Below are 17500 nucleotides of genomic sequence, written 5' to 3'. Positions count from 1 at the left end.
CTACCTGCGATTTATTGGGTATGAACTGGATTGTCCGTCTATGTTGGCTTCATATTGATGAATACCATCCATTCTCATGTTCGTAATCTTGTTGTTTTAGGGACACAGAAAATAAACCTTATAACGTGTATCTGTACAACTTACAAGTAGGTCATCCTGATTCGTGGTATAATTCAAAGTGTAGAGCATAGCAGTCCACAACTGACCGTGTGTAGGAAAGGCAAGAGTATAGCAACATTGATACGGTCTTTGTCAACCACCGCTGTCCTTGCAAGTAAAAGCCCTGTGGGGCTTGAAGAGTTTATATAGCCCGTACCTTGATTTTTAGCGAACTATGTGTGGTTATAAATCGCCCAGCTAGTACTTGCATCTAGCACAGCGTCGTTTACAGAAAACTTTCGCAAAGTGGTTGTTGAGGGTTGAGTGCATTGCTTTGCTCAAAAAAGATGATCAATCCACACCAAGTAGGCCTTACTATTGAGGGTACGTCAGGAATTTGCTGCATTCACTCCTCGGATAAGTATTTAATGGGGATATCAGCAGTATAACGATGGATAAAATCTATAAGTTAAGTAAGTTTATTTACCACTCTGGCTATCTGCTCAGGCGTGGGCAATCATGAATACAGTTTTACATATATCTGACATAGTACAGTAGTCTGTAACTTCTGTAATTGTATATGGTAAAATAGAAATATAAATCATATATCATACAAAAATATTACTTTCATATGCTTTTGCCACTGTGTTTACACAACACTGTTATTTGTTTACGGTAGTTATTACATAGTAAATTTAGGGTATAGTACGAGAATTTCTTCCAGTGTATCAGATGAAATGAAATATTCACATAGTTCTTTATACCTCATGTAAGGTGGTCTGAAAGGCTGTATCACATGACATTCCGAGATATAGTGCTCAAGCGTGCAGTTGCCAGTACATTCTGTAACTTAAACGTATTCTGGCAATAACCACTTCACATTGTCAGGTTTCCCCTTCAAATGTGGTGTAATCGGCCCGTAGAGTTTGTGGAATTGAGAGTAGAGGTTCTTGCAGGAAGTGTATTTATTTATTTATTGTATTCAGTGATGATAATAATACTAATATTTAGTACAAAAGACAAGAATATTATCATTCTTTTCTATTATCGTCATTATTTCCCGCTGTTTTGTATTTGGTTTTATTTTCACTGACACTATCATATCGTCAGTATTGTTCTCAGTAGCATCATCATCAGCAGTATTATCATCACTTATATTATCATCACTGTCATTATGCTTATTGAATCACCATACTTTCTAATATTACCAAAATTATTCTTGGTAGTATTATCGTAAGCATTACCAAAGATAATTCAATAGCAATATTGGTAACAATAACATCTACAGCGCCAATAACAGCTATAATAAAAATATTTCCAATCCTAGTCATTATCATTTTCATTTCCAGCTCACCAGAATAACAGAATCATCTTCATTATAATCATCACAAAAACCCATTGTCATACCCAACTGAATAAACATATGATCGCCATCAACACTAGGAATATTATTGACAATTCTGATATATTTATTACTGATATAATTACCACTGCAACTGTGTGAGTATACAGCTGAATAGAGTTACTAAACATAACTAAGAGAAAATTAGCCAATGATGGATCACGGCAGTACCTCCCATGGGCGGCGCTATTATGGCGGAACCCTGTTATAAGATATCCGTTGCGTGGGGGCGGGGGAGGGAGAGGAGACCAGAAGAGGTGGGTAGCATTATCTATTTTAAGACCCACGGTGTCATCACAGGGAAGTAGCAGGGAGGGAGATTCTTTTATTTATTGTTGAGGTAACGGTAAATGCAGCCCCTTTTGATAACAGTTGATTTTTATTTATCTTCTTGGGTTTAATGAGGAGATTAGTGAAGAGAGTATCCGAAGACATGCATCACCTTCCTCCCTAGCGGGTGTGAGCGCAGTGTCCAGGATATTGTTTACACCAGGGTCATTTAGCTCGTGAAGAAAGGATGCCCCTGTAGTTGTGATTGCAGGCTCATTTATTTGCTTAATTTTAATCTGTAATGTAGAAAAGCTTCGGGTAATGAACAAAATGGAACGCCAAACTCCAAGGCTAGTCCGCCGGTGTGGAGGGAAAAGGCGATATTTAAATTTGAATTCTCCGTTTTGTGAGGCGAGAGCGCGCGATATCCCGTGACCTTCTCATCCTCCCCTCCCTTCCATCACCCCCTTCCCTCCTCCCATCCTCCCCGGCTCCTCCTCCTCCACCTCCCGCCCCGTTACTTCCCCCTCCCCTCCTACCCCTTCTACCCTCACACCCCCAGCGCGGCGTGTGGAACAAGAGCCCGTGCCCGGAGGCTATACAATATCATACGGCTTCGAGATCACTTCTTCATCCCGCTCAACTAAAATTTCAGTTCCTTTGTCCTCTCGTGGATAGAAGGAAAGGAGGGAAGGAGAAAGGAAATTTTGGAACAAACCCCAAGAGGAACGCGGCTCAAGAATAATATTTCTCATGACGTTACGCCATGAAACCACCACTCTTCAACAACCGCAGTCTGTAGCATGACTGGGTGGAATTATCATATTGTGCAAGTATGCCGGCGACCAGCAGCCTTCGTGGGCTTTAAGACTTCATGCACATGGAGTCATATATATATATATATATATATATATATATATATATATATATATATATATATATATATATATATATATATATATATATAGACACACACACACATACACACACACACACACACACACACACACACACACACACACACACATATATATATATATATATATATATATATATATATATATATATATATATATATCATTTTATGTATGTATGTATACATATAACATGCGTGTGTACATATAACATATCCTGTATTGGCCAAATCTCCATTGATAACCTTATCTCTTCTCTGCTCTGAGCATCGGCATAATACGCATGGTATACCTTCGGTTTAAACTAATTAATTAAAAGGTCATCTACATGCTATTTTTTCACCTCTATGATTTTATATTAGCAATGGTACAAACAACCGGATAAAGTAATGAGAGTAAGAGTAATAGTATTGATGATATTAGTAATAATAATAATGATAATAATAATAATAACAGTAATGATAATGATAATAGTAACACTAATAATAATAACAACAATAACAACAACAATAACAGCAATAATGATAGCAATGATAATAGTACTAATATAATAAAAATAGTAATGTAATAATAATAGTAATAATGATAATAGTAATATAATATAATAATAATATAATAATAATAATAATAAAAATGATAATAATAATAATAATAATGATGATGATGATGATGATGATAATAATGATTATGATAATAATGACGGTTATAATAGCAACGATAATAACAGTAATAATAATGAATATAATGATAACAGTAATGATAGTAATAATGATAATAATAATAATAATAATAATAATAATAATAATAATAACAATAACAATAATGATAGTACTACTACTATAATAATAAGAGGAATGATAATAATAATATTAATAATTAATAATAAGAATAATAGAGATAATGATGATAATCATCATTGTCATCATAACAATTACAAAAATAATAATGACAATGATAGTTTGCATAAATGAATAGTGATAATTATAATATTGATGTCAAGAGAGAGAGAGAGAGAGAGAGAGAGAGAGAGAGAGAGAGAGAGAGAGAGAGAGAGAGAGAGAGAGAGAGAGAGAGAGAGAGCAGGTAAATGACAAAGTAAAATAAAATAAAAGAAAAATAAAACAGCAAGACAGTGAATGGGAGGGAGCACCAAATCCAACCAGCTGATTAAGACAGGGGCCGACAACCTGCCTGACTCCGGATATTAAGAAAGCACATAAATCAGTAGTTATCTAATACTCCCTATCTTATCCGACTGATTAGACTGAAATACACTGGATTAGCGTTTTCTAGCAGATATTTCTTCGTTCGAATGTAAATATCTCTTTCATGATATGCTTTATATAGTGTCATATTTTGTGTTGTTCATACACAGTAACTACACCACCGCAAGTAAAGGAATGGAATTGAATTATTACTGAAGGTTTTGTGTACACCGCCAAAAAGTGTCTGGATTGGCTTTCTTGTAGTAATCATTCAGGTGAAAGTGATTGCTTCCTTATCAGTTAAGAAATTGAGAGTTCATGACCTAATTATCTTATGCTAATGGACATAGCAGGGGCAGGATTTTAGTATATATTGACGTAGGAATTGAAAACCAAAGAGAATGAATGCCAAAGTACCCCGGTTCTTTAACAGCTACTGCTTATCATAGCGTACCTATGTTTTTATAGCGCTTACATGGCTTATGATTTTAATGTGGTAACTACAATCCATGTTTCAATATTGCAAACAGTGTAAACAACCAATAAAAAACGACTAATATGACAATTGTGATGCGCTGGGTAATGACTTCCTTCGCTCATTCACGTAATGACAAAACCCGCCCGCTGCCCTAGGCGTGTACTTTGTCTTGAAGCATACAAATATATCGTCATTTCTCTTAGTTTTCGATAATGTTTCAAATTTTGATCTCTCCTCCCTGTCTATTGGCAGAATAGCTCGTGGCATTTCATAGCTTTACAGAAATTACAGAAATTATTCATACATCAGAAAAGTAAAACATTGCCATTATTTAAACTCGTCATTTAGCAGCGACAACAGGACATTCACAGTTAAACATCAACAAACTTCAGATCACAGATGTTAGCCCCAGGACGAGGATCGAAATGAATGGAAAATTTCGCGGGAACGGCTGAGTGAACCGGCATGTATGTACCTCCTCTCGCATGCCGTGCGTTGGTTCCACAATCCCGCGCGAAGAGAAAAAAACAAAACATCAAAAGTCCCATTACCCATGCCACCAAATAAAATTCGCTATCGTAATATTCCTGCATGATAATGTCCACGAAGAAACTGGTAACAGAAATGACACGGGAGTAAAAGCTGGAGAGCAGGAAGTACCGCGGCTCTCAGGTTTTGGCGGGATCTGGGATGGAAGTCTCTGTGGTGGTGTCAGCGAGTACACACCACCGCCATCGTCAGCATGATTACATTACGCCCATCTCTGTCAAATGCTCTTGCTTTTACTTAAACTACGTTAAAATGATGTTGTGTCCATGTATCTGTGAGATCACCACAGAAGTTCGGGATAATTCGTAGACAGAAATCGTCAAGGATTGGGTAATGTTTATGTTTCATCCCATTTAAACTCATGACTCATGCGTGTGCCTAGAGAAGGGCATGCAGAAGTACTTAGCGCAATTAATGACGATGAGACCAATGCAAGATGGCGAAAATCTGCTCTACTCAGACACATAGAGAAACCAAATCCTATTAATGTGTACCTCTATATTTACTAAATGCTCTTGTTACTGTATTATCATCACTACTGCCACAAACCAAAGGGTTTTCCACAACCATATGTCCTTTCACAGTCCTTGAAAACAAACTCGTATCTTTTTTAACACTTAACCCTTATTCATTTCACAGCCCATGTCTGGCTTGGGTGAGCGAAAAGGAAATGGTAAAATAATGGCCAAAGAAACTCCTTTTTCGCTTTCGGAGTTCGTCTTAACTCAACCCTTCTTGTAACTTTAAGGAACAATGACAATATGGCAGGATTTTAATATATTAGTGATATGATGACAGTAGAAGTAAAGGCAAGTACTGATTACGATGAACCGACAATATTCAGGGAAGCAACATTATTATCTTTCTAGTAAAAGACATGAGGGTCCATGATAGTGATGGTTGTTGGAATATCTGTAACAATGGCAAATGCAACGATAATGAAGTCAAATCAGTATTTTTAATGGCAGTTTGACTATAAGATTTTACGGTGACATATCATGCATGTAACTTTACCTATTAGCGATGGTCCTTGCATCAATGAACGTCTAAATAGTGAATTATAGACAGCAATGCCTTGCTATGACAAATGGGAGGGCTTATGTTATCACATTTTTGCATTTGATCCGAGAACTTTAGTCTGCTAATTACTAGATACACTCGCCATGCCTTTTTTTATACTAATACACATTCATGGGTGTTTTACAGAAAGAATGCCAGTCGGTAAAAACGCTAGGTCAATCTCAGTAAGAAAAGCGCATTCAGCATTCCGCCTTCTGCTTTATCCAGCGCAAGTGTTATATCGTATCATTTACTTTCCAAACGAGAAAGATTGGCGCGGAATATTGTGTGGCGGGAATCAGATGTGGCTTAAGTCACCTGTTGTACTCTGGTGGCCGCTTGGCGCGTGCACGCATTCACGCGCCAAACCCCGCTTAAGGTACCACCCCTTGCCTACTATACAACATCTTATGCGTTTTTTTATTATGGAATCTACGTCGCTTTAGGGGAAAGAACAGAATGCGATATGAAAGTATTACAAATTTGGGATATGTATTAGGTAGTTCACTCCGAGCGGGGTTGGGCGATGGTTAGACCCCTCAAGGCTCCAGCTGCACTCGGGAAAAGCGGGAAAACTGCCCGCCAAAATGCCTCGATCTCCGTCAGGTCCTGAAGTTAATTTATTTACGGCGTCCACATTAGTACTAGCATTTTCGTATTATATGTTTTCCCCCCTGATGGTGTTTTTTAAACTTTATAGTTGATTCCGAATGTATGATTTCATTTTCTCTTTATCTGTGTTTCGAGGAATCGCCATGGGAAATTTGGTTAGCGGAAGTGGATTAATAGTGAAAGTATTGATTTTTTTTAGCCGGGTTTTCATGAGGCTCTGGATTTTTTGACGCTGTATACTCAGTATTCCACATGTAATTTTCAGGTCAAAGTCAGTTAGGTCACATGAGGTTACCCGATCTGTTGCTTTCAAATAACATAACGTCCTTTACACCCTGGAGAAATTCAGAAAAAAAGAAGAAAAAAAAATACATTTGGAGAACCACCGCGTAGCAGACAAAGTTCCATATCATTATTAAGCAAAACCCCTAAAGAAATGATCGGTAGGCCATAGTTTTACGTTAAGGTAAACATTTCCGAAAGAGGACATGCCGAGAGGAAAGTGCTGTCTAAGGCGCGGGAAAGTCGGGTATCTGTAACGTCAGGAGTAGCGTTACCGGCGATAGGGAGGCGAGGGGAGAAGGGAGGGAGGGAGGGCCTTACCGCGCCATGGGTCGTGGGAGACGCGGTTTACCCCCACCCCCTTAACCCCCCCATGTCTCAGGTCCTCATCCCTCCCCATGGGATGCCCCACACCGGGACGGTCAGGGAACACCCAGGTCAGAGAGAGGGAGCTCAGTACCTTTGGTCGTGTCACTCCGAACGGAATAACCTCTCTGCCATGGGATCGAAAACCATACCGGATATATTACTTCACAGTCTTCATGGACAACAGTTTTTAATCACTTGTGGTAAGTGCAATTGGTGTTGTGATAGGTGACATCTTGTAGTTTATGGCGGTAATCCAGTTCGGTTCACTGTAGATTATTTATCTAGTTGTTAATGGTTATCTGTTTTTTTGAAAGTTCAGTGTTAAGGAAGGGACAGAGGTCGTTTCCCTCCCTGTATTTCGGCTAGGCGGCGGTGAAGTGAAGGTATAGTTCATTTTATAGAGCAGAATAGAAGGAAAATGTAAAATAGATCCTTGAAGTACTTAATATAGATGCGATCTAATGACATTTGATTGAATATCTGTAAGGAAATTGTTTTATAGAAACATAGAAAGTCGCGCGCTTATTTTTCGCACCTTTTGCCACCAATTTGATGTTTGTCCGATCAGCTGGTGAGCGAGCTTGAAATTTCATATTTGGCGCGCAGTGACGTAAGATCCTGTAACCAATGGGCTAACGGCAACGACGTCTCGCATTCCAATGGCTGCTAGGGTCATTGTTCCCTCGCGCCTAAAAATACGTCTCGAACACCCGCACAGCTGTTCGATTTTGAATCCGGTAAGATTAGTTGTAGTTAATGATACGTGAATATTTCAAAAACTCGAATCTTACTTGGATCCATCACGCCTTCGGAGAATATAAATCCAATGTTTACATCCACCAACACCCGAAATTCCCTCCCGGCAACTCACCCGCCAAACCGGCCAATCGGAAGCCGTGTTGGCGCCTAAGCCCCGCCCACGTGCTTTTGGCGCCCACCTCCCTCGCGCGCGAAGCTCCTCACACAGGTCCTCCTCGGTGCCCCCGACACACCATGCACGCCGAGCTCTGAGAGTCTGTGGATATTGCCTCCGTTTTTTTAAGGTAAAATCCGAAAACGAGGAAGAGAAGTGAAAGATGCGGAGGTGTAGTGCATGGCGTACTAAAGGCCTAAAGAGGAGAAGTGGAGAGGGCTGGAGGCGAGAGAGGGAGAGGTGATGCTCGGGATCTCCCGGGTGTTTTCTGGCCCGGGGTGAATTGGCGCGTTGTTTTTCTCGTGTATTTTGGGCTTTTCCCGGGTGGATGAGGCTCACCTGAGGGTCGGGATGCTGAGGGGACGATGTGGAGATGGGGTTTCGAGTGAAACTAGGCGCCAAAGCGACTGAAACATCTCCACAAGACCTGTTGCTGGGGGAGACGAACACCGCCTCAGCTGAAGAGGGTCACAAAGACCTGCGTTTTTCGCGCTTTAAATCGCCACAGGTCTTTTCCAGGCGACGTTTATCACATCGGGTGGAACCAGGTGGATGGGCTCCGAGAACTGGAGTGGATGCGAGTGGAATATCTCTTTAAATAGAGTGGATGGAAGTGGCGCAAGGGTGGGGGTCCTCGAGGCGGGGGTTGGCGGGCAAAAGTTGGCGCCGAGTTCTGATTTTCCACCCATATTTACCTCGCTTTTCTGGCCTTATGCTACTCCCACGATCTCAATTTTGGGGTTATTTGCATCGTCGTCGTTCCATGTGGCGAGATCAGTGGTGGTTTTGAGGTCGTTTTACGTGGCCGGGCGAGGAAATGACTTGGTGTGGTGTGGCCATTTAATTTTGAGGGTCAGTTACTTTTCCGTGAATTTTTCCCTCTCGTGACCAGAGGAAGGCATCGCATTGTATAGTCTGGTGCTTAAATGGATGCCCAAAATGTGGTATTTTGTCCTGTTACGCGTTTTCTGATCCCACCATGTGTTATGCCTTGGGAGTAGGATGTTTGTTTATTTGATTGTTTCACTGTGACTCATAGTTATTGCTTATTCTTGTCTTTTTTGGGGATGTGGCTTTCATAAGGCATTAAGTTGAATATACTTTACATCTCGATTGTTTTGTTTTATAAACTAATAGGTTTGTTACCAAGGCATGCCATATGCAGTCTGGGGCAAGCATGGTGGGTGGCCATCCATTTTGTGAAGAGCATTGTATCAGCTTCTTTAAAGGGATTAGTGTGTGTGCCCTTGAGCATACTGTAGTCCAGTATATTATCACAAATATATATTGTGCATTGTGGAGTTTTCCTACTTTATATATGGAAGGTACAAGAGGAGTTATTAACAAGTCCTATGTCCTTTGCAGGCCCTGTTAGCATCACCAGATCTCTCCCACAAGCAACACACACCTCCTCCATGTCTCAGAATCAGAGAAGGTAAAAAAGATGGATCATTTATGCTGTTACATCTGTAGTTAAGGTTATGATTGCAGTATTGGATGATGTTTTCAGTAACATGGATGTGGATATTAATATTGTTATTATTCAACTATAAGTTTATTTACTTACAGGCTGAAAAATGGCACTCTCTCGACTAGAACGAAACCGGCTATTCTAAGAACTCGAAAAAGAAAGAACTCGGAAAATGAAGATGAAAATAAAGAAGTGAAACAGGCCAGATTGGATTCGACGGAAATGGTATGAACTTCCAAGATTTTCCCTTTTCTAGTACTTTGAACTAATTTTGTATATAAACCTGAAATTTCACGTCAGTTTTGTTATTTGATTATCAGCTATGAATTATACAGTATTCTGATTTTGTTCAATGACATTCCATTGATGAGTAAAAGGGCTAAAATCATGGTGTGTGTGTGTGTGTATGATGAAGTCAGTGCATGCATTGTGTGGATGAGGCTGTGTGAATACAGATTTGTACTGGGATTGCATGACTGAAATTATGTGCATTCATTATCTAGATGTAACTATATGCCTAGATTATATGGATGCAGTTTATGCACATGGCTTTTGTGGGTGTACTTTGTGCATACATTGTTTGGATGCAACTTTGTGCATATCCTATGTGGTTGGATGTCTGTGCATATTATATGTGGCTGAATCTTGTGTGTATCTTCAGTGATGTATTTGTGTGATTACATTGTATATATACAACTTTATGCAATCACTGTGTGAATGTAACTGTGTATACACAGGGAAATTGGAATTTTGTGCATACATGGGTGACTGCAGGTGCTGTATATGTGGGTGGGCTGCAAATGTGTGCATGCATGAGGAGGCTGCAAATGTGTGCATGCATGAGGAGGCTGCAAATGTGTGCATGCATGAGGAGGCTGCAAGTGTGTGCATACATGGGTAGGCTGCAAGTGTGTGCATACATGGGTAGGCTGCAAGTGTGTGCATACATGGGTAGGCTGCAAGTGTGTGCATACATGGGTAGGCTGCAAGTGTGTGCATACATGGGTAGGCTGCAAGTGTGTGCATACATGGGTAGGCTGCAAGTGTGTGCATACATGGGTAGGCTGCAAGTGTGTGCATACATGGGTAGGCTGCAAGTGTGTGCATACATGGGTAGGCTGCAAGTGTGTGCATGCATGGGTAGGCTGCAAGTGTGTGCATGCATGGGTAGGCTGCAAGTGTGTGCATGCATGGGTAGGCTGCAAGTGTGTGCATGCATGGGTAGGCTGCAAGTGTGTGCATGTATGGGTAGGGTGCAAGTGTGTGCATGCATGGGTAGGGTAGGTGCAAGTGTGTGCATGCATGGGTAGGTGCTAAGGTGTGCACATGTGTAGGCTGCAAGTGGTGTGCAGTGGTAGGGTAGGGTGCAAGTGTGTGCATGCCTGGGTAGGGTGAAGTGTGTGCATGCATGGTAGCGTGCAATGCATGCATGGGTAGGGTGCAAGTGTGTGCATGCCTGGGTAGGGTGCAAGTGTGTGCATGCATGGGTAGGGTGCAAGTGTGTGCATGCCTGGGTAGGGTGCAAGTGTGTGCATGCCTGGGTAGGGTGCAAGTGTGTGCATGCATGGGTAGGGTGCAAGTGTGTGCATGCCTGGGTAGGGTGCAAGTGTGTGCATGCATGGGTAGGGTGCAAGTGTGTGCATGCATGGGTAGGGTGCAAGTGTGTGCATACCTGGGTAGGGTGCAAGTGTGTGCATACCTGGGTAGGGTGCAAGTGTGTGCATACCTGGGGAGGGTGCAAGTGTGTGCATACCTGGGGTAGGGTGCAAGTGTGTGCATACCTGGGGAGGGTGCAAGTGTGTGCATACCTGGGGAGGGTGCAAGTGTGTGCATACCTGGGGAGGGTGCAAGTGTGTGCATACCTGGGGAGGGTGCAAGTGGTGTGCATACCTGGGGAGGGTGCAAGTGTGTGTGCATACCTGGGGAGGGTGCAAGTGTGTGTGCATACCTGGGGAGGGTGCAAGTGTGTGTGTGCATACCTGGGGAGGGTGCAAGTGTGTGTGCATACCTGGGGAGGGTGCAAGTGTGTGTGCATACCTGGGGAGGGTGCAAGTGTGTGTGCATACTTGGGGAGGGTGCAAGTGTGTGTGCATACTTGGGGAAGCTGCAATTATGTGGGTATACTAGTTGGCTGGCTGCAGGTCAATTGCACATTCATACTTGCATTCAGTCTATTTATCAACAATATATGTAGAACTTTAGTTATCCAAGCTGTGTTAGCAGCCAGCCATTCGATCTACCTTGTCTGCACAGACTTGCAGGCAAGTTTGCAAACCATATATAGGTTCTGGAATGGATGCAGGTCATTCATAGCTTAGGTAATGATTGCAGGTCGTTCATAGCTTGGGTAATTGATGCAGGTCATGCATAGCTTGGGAAAGGGCTGTTGGTCATGCATAGCTTGGGAAGTGGCTGTAGGTCATGTATAGCTTGCTTTAAGGACTAGCTGCTGGTCATGCACAATTTGGGGAGATTGTTAGCATGTCATGCATAGTTTAGTTGGGGGGACTGTCTGCAAGTCATGTATATCTTGACTGGCTTGAAGTCTGTGCATGGTTTATGTACAATGAATGTGTGTAGACACTAAAGTAGTTTAAATTTATATGCATAACTTTATAGTATAAAGCATCTCTCACTAATTTTTAAATTTGTTTTTTATTACAGCCTCTTCCCCTTGGTGATGTAACGTCAAGCCTCAACATAGAGAGAGAAAGATCAATTACTCCAGATAACCCTGTACCAGAAACATGGCACAAGTAAGCAAATTTATATGTGTTTCCATTTTGGAAAAATGCATTAAAGTATCAGCAAGGGTTTTGGAAGGGAACATTCTTACAATTAATTTTTCTTTGCAGATTCAGAGGCTTGACTTGCATCCCAACACCCGAGTCCACCAGAAAACTACCATTGCCAAAACTAAGTTGGGCAGACCGAGGGCAGGTGTGGACACTAATGTGTCGGAAGGACCGCATGTATGCACGCCAACCTGACTACCTCTCGCAGCATCCTTCTCTTCAAGCACGCATGAGAGCTATTCTCTTAGATTGGCTGACAGAAGTATGTATAAAGAATATATGTATTGTGATTGTGTGTTCATAATTGATATGCATATATGGACATGTGTAATTTTCAGGTGTTGCCATGCAAATAAGTGGTTATTTGTATATTAATACAATGTTTTCTTTTAGGTGTGTGAAGTATATAGGCTGCACAGAGAGACCTATTATCTAGCTACAGACTACATAGACCGCTACCTCAGTGCTACACATGATGTGCCCAAACAGCAACTACAGCTTATAGGTAAGCATAAATAATATATTGAGATGTATGGCAAAAATAACAAAAGCAGAATAACTAATACACATGTTTAATTTTGTGTATTGTTGTGATTTTTTTATAATTAAGGTTTTTATTTTGCAGGTATAACATGTTTATTCATAGCTGCAAAAATAGAAGAAATTTACCCACCAAAGTTGTCAGAGTTTGCATATGTGACAGATGGTGCCTGTATAGAAAATGAAATCCTAGTAAAAGAGCTAGTCATATTACAGGTAAGAAATAGTGTTTAAAATTGTGATCACATTTTTCAGACGAAGTTAGAGTATTGTGAAAGTAGTAAGATTTTTTTCCATGACCTGAAAAAAAAAATCAGCTAATTAATAAAATTCTTTTCAGAAACTTAATTGGGACTTGTGTCCTGTAACCTCAAACTGCTGGTTAAACACATACCTGCAGTTGAGCCAAGAATTTGCCCAGCGTGAGGCCAATGGTGGAGAATCCTCCAGTGAAGATCATAGTTTTGTATATCCTCGCTACTCACCTTTAACGTTTGTTCAGGTAAGCACCTTCGATTGTCTTGTTCTATGTTTTGCAGATGATTCCTCTTTTGAGAACATCCTGAAAAACCATATATTTGAATCCCCTAATTTTGCGTCCTTTCTTCTTACAGGCAGCAAGATTGTTGGATCTGTGTACTCTTGAGATTTCCAGCTTGTCCTTCAGCTCAAGCATAGTTGCTGCTACTGCAATGTGCTATATGACTTCCCCACAATTGGCAAGTCAGGTATCAGGTTATTCTACAGAGGAGATGCAAGCATGCTATGATTGGATGGCAGCTTTTGCAGTCACAGTGCATGAAATGGGGCCAATGCAGTTGAAGTCCTTCAGCCAAGTGGCACAAGATGACATCCATAACATTCAGACACACTCTGTTGATCTTGACACTTTGGTAAGACTATTTTTTATTATTATTATTCATATATATATGTTGGTAACAGTGTTTAGATATTTTGCTGATAGTCTCTCTTTCTAGGGTAATGAGAATACTAATTTTTTTTTCTTTCCAGGAACGAGCTCAGATTAGATTAAGTCAGATTCAGTCGTCATCCTCTCGGAGTAGCCCCCAGACCTCAGAAGTTTCTGTGGCTATGCTCACTCCACCCAAAACCGATGAGAAGACTAGATATGTAGAGTATACTGGATAGGAAGTTCAACAGTGTAGATTTAAGTGTGCAAATGGCTCAATAACACTCATTTGGTCCATTCCATAGTGGTGATTAGATATTTCAAGCATGATCTTTAGGGTTCAGGATTATATCCTGATTAAACCTGTACATTGTAAGCCAGTTTTACAGGGTGTCTTCTGTAGGATTATGCATGCAGTGGTTGAAGCCATGTAGCCATCTCTTTTAAACATATCAAGCATGTTAATGGCCATGCTTATACATATCAGAGGCATTTTATGCTAGTTATAGTGACCTAACAAACAAAAAAAAATATATAAAAAATATTGTATATTTGCTTTGCTCACTAATGCGCATGCTAGACATCATATTTTCTTACATGTTGTGGATGTTATTTGATATTTGAGTTATTTTAATTGGAAAATTACGTTATTGGGTTATTCAGTGTCTTGAAGTATTGACAGTTTTTGATATGAGTTCTCTTATGCATATGGATGACAAATTGGTAATTTATTTACATCATGCAGGTTCCTCCGGTCATCATGGGCTTGTTAGTGAGTTCTCTTAATTTATATTCTTGTACATAATTAGGTATGTTATACTACAATAAGGTTCAAATGGAATAGATAGTGATTAGCCAAATAAACACTTGGGAGTTACAAGATGGGAGAGGATCTTAGTGGTCAGCATTGCAAGGAGTGGCATTTTGCTGTCATGAAGACAGGCTGTGTACATATCACTATGACTGTGCCTGGTAAAACAAATCTAGTCTTTTTCCGTAAGGGGATTACAATTTATTTTGTTTTAGTGCCGAGTGCAATGGTGTTTCATAGGAATATATGAAGTACATTTTTTTCATTGTTTTTCCTCTTCAACTCCTAAACTAACAAGAGACGTAGTGCTGTTATGTATAACGAATCATTGCATCATGCCAGCTTTTTTTTTTTTCTTTTTTTTTTCTTTTTTTTTTTTCTTCAGTGTAAACATGTATGCGCAAATATATCTTTGGGAGTTTCAACACTGCGTTCATCTTCATGTTATCTGTGTGATGCTACAGGGCTATTGTAAAGACTTCATGTTGGAGCCTTACAGATACAACATAAGGGGCCAGACTCCTTTTCTTTTTCAAGTCAACGAATGCGTAAAGGAGCTAGGGTTTTTGTGTGTTGCTCCCTGGCTCCAAAGAATTTGTGCCAACGACACTGCCATTAAATAAGGGGCATTCTCACCTGTGTGACCAGTCCAGCACTGTCAGTATTTATCTGGGCATTGTCCTTTATAATTGTTACTTGTACAAGTGATATTCAGTTTTATTATTTTTTTCATCAATTCAGTTAGCCAGTTTATAGGAAATTGGAAAATACCTTTGTTCATTAGGTGTTTCAACCCATGGCATTTTGTTTTATTAAATGCTTGCATACTGTTGTGCAGATGATAGGGGAAAATGATTTTAAATTGTTTATTTATTTTTTTTTTTCTGTATATCGTTCTTATGTCTAGCATGGATGAATATACAGCAATATTTTAAAAAATAAATTGTTATATTTCAAGTGTTACAAATTTGTACACTGGAAGGTGTAATTTTGATAGAAATCTTTCTGTTCATTGTTAGAAGTTACTGCAGTTATGGGGAAAACCATCTGCAGATGTGGAAAATTATGAATTTTCAAATAAAATTGATATTTTTATGTTTGTTTTTCTCTAAGCCACTAATTAATAAGTCAAGGCAGGTAGTAATGTAGACAGAACTCGTAAATTTAGGTAAACTAAAGAATAATTAAAGTATTTTACTAAATACCTCAGTGTAAAGAAACATGTATAAATCTAATGAAATGCATACAAAAAAAAAAAAACTTTTTTCAAAGAACTACATAAATATACAGATGAATATACATTTGGAAATTAATATGATATACATATTCTGAATTTTCTACATTTTGAACAACCAGAGGATCCCCATCTGTAGATCATCAAGTAAAGAAAATGTAACTAGTTTATCATGTAAATGTAGAAAAGGATATGGAGTATGGTGTGTGAAATTATTAATGTAACTCGGTGATACAGAAAACAGTTTATATAGTTATTCAAAGACTTAATATAAGGCCTTGATGCATAGAAAAATTAATTAAGGTTATACAAAATGTTTGTGATGGTTGACCTTTTAACTATTTTTGTATTGATTCTGCCAAGTTTGTTTCTATTTTCCAAAGCAACTAATTTATAGCCTGTTTATATCAAAATAGAGATCTTAACACTATAAAGGACTGCTAGAAGAGAAGACAGGAACTGAAAAAAATATTAAGGATGGAAAGAACCATAACACTTAATTTGGCTAATGCAATATTGAAAAAGGAAGTGAGGTTGGTAATTAATATTATGATCGAAGTGAAGATGGGGCACATCGGCAGATTCATTTCCTTCCCTCTCACCTCACTCGCCTGTTTCTCTCTTTGGCACTCTGGCCCCTCCCTTGGCTTTTTTTTTTACATTTCAGTGCTATGTGACCTTGATCGTCTAGCACATGTATTGGTTTTAATCAGTAACCATTTTTGGCATTAATTAATAAATAAGTTTAGTAGACTCATTCTAACGTTAAAAAAAAACAGGTTATTTGATAAACCTTGAATATTGTCTGATATTATGGTGTATTTTTATATCTATATTTGTCTTTCTATGGGTGTATTTATAAATATAGGCAGATAAGTAAATAGGAAGACAGAGGGTAAGCAGATACACATTTATAACTATGAAAAGAAATAGAAAATCAATAAAAGAGTGAATTAATTAAATTAAAAAATCTCTCTCTCTCTCTCTCTCTCTCTCTCTCTCTCTCTCTCTCTCTCTCTCTGCATATATCTATCAATCTCTTTCCTTATCTATCTGTCTATCTATCTATCTATCTATCTATAATATATAAATTATAAATTATATTATATATTATATTATATATATTATATATATATATATATATATATATATATATATATATATATATATATATATATGGCATTATCGCTTCTGCCCACTTCCGTAAACTTCCCGACTCAAAGCTTGGGCGAAAGTATTTGAGGAGCATGCTGTTGCCCATGCAGTATGCCCCTTTTCTCTGCCGGATCCAAAGGAACGGCATAGACCGATATGGCTTGGCACCAGCGGCGTCGCAGGAGTTGCCAGAATGGGGTTGCCAGCGGCTGTGCATGGACTGAGCTACAAGGCAGCAATTAGGCACCACTATCACGGTAGGTTCATGTCTGACCACGGCGGCTCAGACATGAACCTACCGTTAAAAGAAGAATTGGGTCAGTGGGCCGCGGTGACCGAATGGTTAGAGCGTCGGACTCAAGACTGTCACGACGGCAATCTGAGTTCGAGGGTTCGAGTCACCGGCCAGCGCGTTGTTTCCCTTGGGCAAGG

General features: G+C 39.6%; 1 protein-coding gene across 2 annotated transcripts; it reads left to right on the top strand.

The window, feature by feature from the left end:
* Window positions 1-7246: 7246 nt before the first annotated feature.
* On the top strand, window positions 7247-15774 carry LOC119585372 (G1/S-specific cyclin-E-like). Of its 2 annotated transcripts, none has more exons than XM_037934071.1 (10): window positions 7247-7439; window positions 9518-9587; window positions 9722-9848; window positions 12288-12379; window positions 12479-12680; window positions 12812-12923; window positions 13044-13174; window positions 13299-13460; window positions 13573-13851; window positions 13970-15774. In XM_037934071.1, exons 1-10 carry the CDS (start codon window positions 7274-7276, stop codon window positions 14105-14107), a joined length of 1479 nt encoding a protein of 492 aa, XP_037789999.1. In that variant the 5' UTR covers window positions 7247-7273; the 3' UTR covers window positions 14108-15774. The 2 variants fall into 2 exon arrangements, with proteins under 2 accessions (XP_037789999.1, XP_037790054.1); XM_037934126.1 differs by lacking the exon at window positions 7247-7439 and adding an exon at window positions 8194-8282.
* The last annotated feature ends 1726 nt before the right edge of the window (window positions 15775-17500 follow it).

This window comes from Penaeus monodon, chromosome 1, assembly GCF_015228065.2.
Source record: "Penaeus monodon isolate SGIC_2016 chromosome 1, NSTDA_Pmon_1, whole genome shotgun sequence".
Lineage (NCBI taxonomy): Eukaryota > Metazoa > Arthropoda > Malacostraca > Decapoda > Penaeidae > Penaeus > Penaeus monodon.
This window is presented reverse-complemented; position numbering and strand designations above follow the sequence as displayed.

Excerpts from the sequence above, each read along its gene's own strand:
- LOC119585372 (XM_037934071.1), top strand. The coding sequence starts at position 7,274 with ATGCCCCACACCGGGACGGTCAGGGAACACCCAGGTCAGAGAGAGGGA. Across the intron at positions 9,849-12,287 it reads GATTGGATTCGACGGAAATG|CCTCTTCCCCTTGGTGATGT; the intron begins GTATGAACTTCC and ends TTTTTATTACAG. Across the intron at positions 12,380-12,478 it reads GTACCAGAAACATGGCACAA|ATTCAGAGGCTTGACTTGCA; the intron begins GTAAGCAAATTT and ends TTTTCTTTGCAG.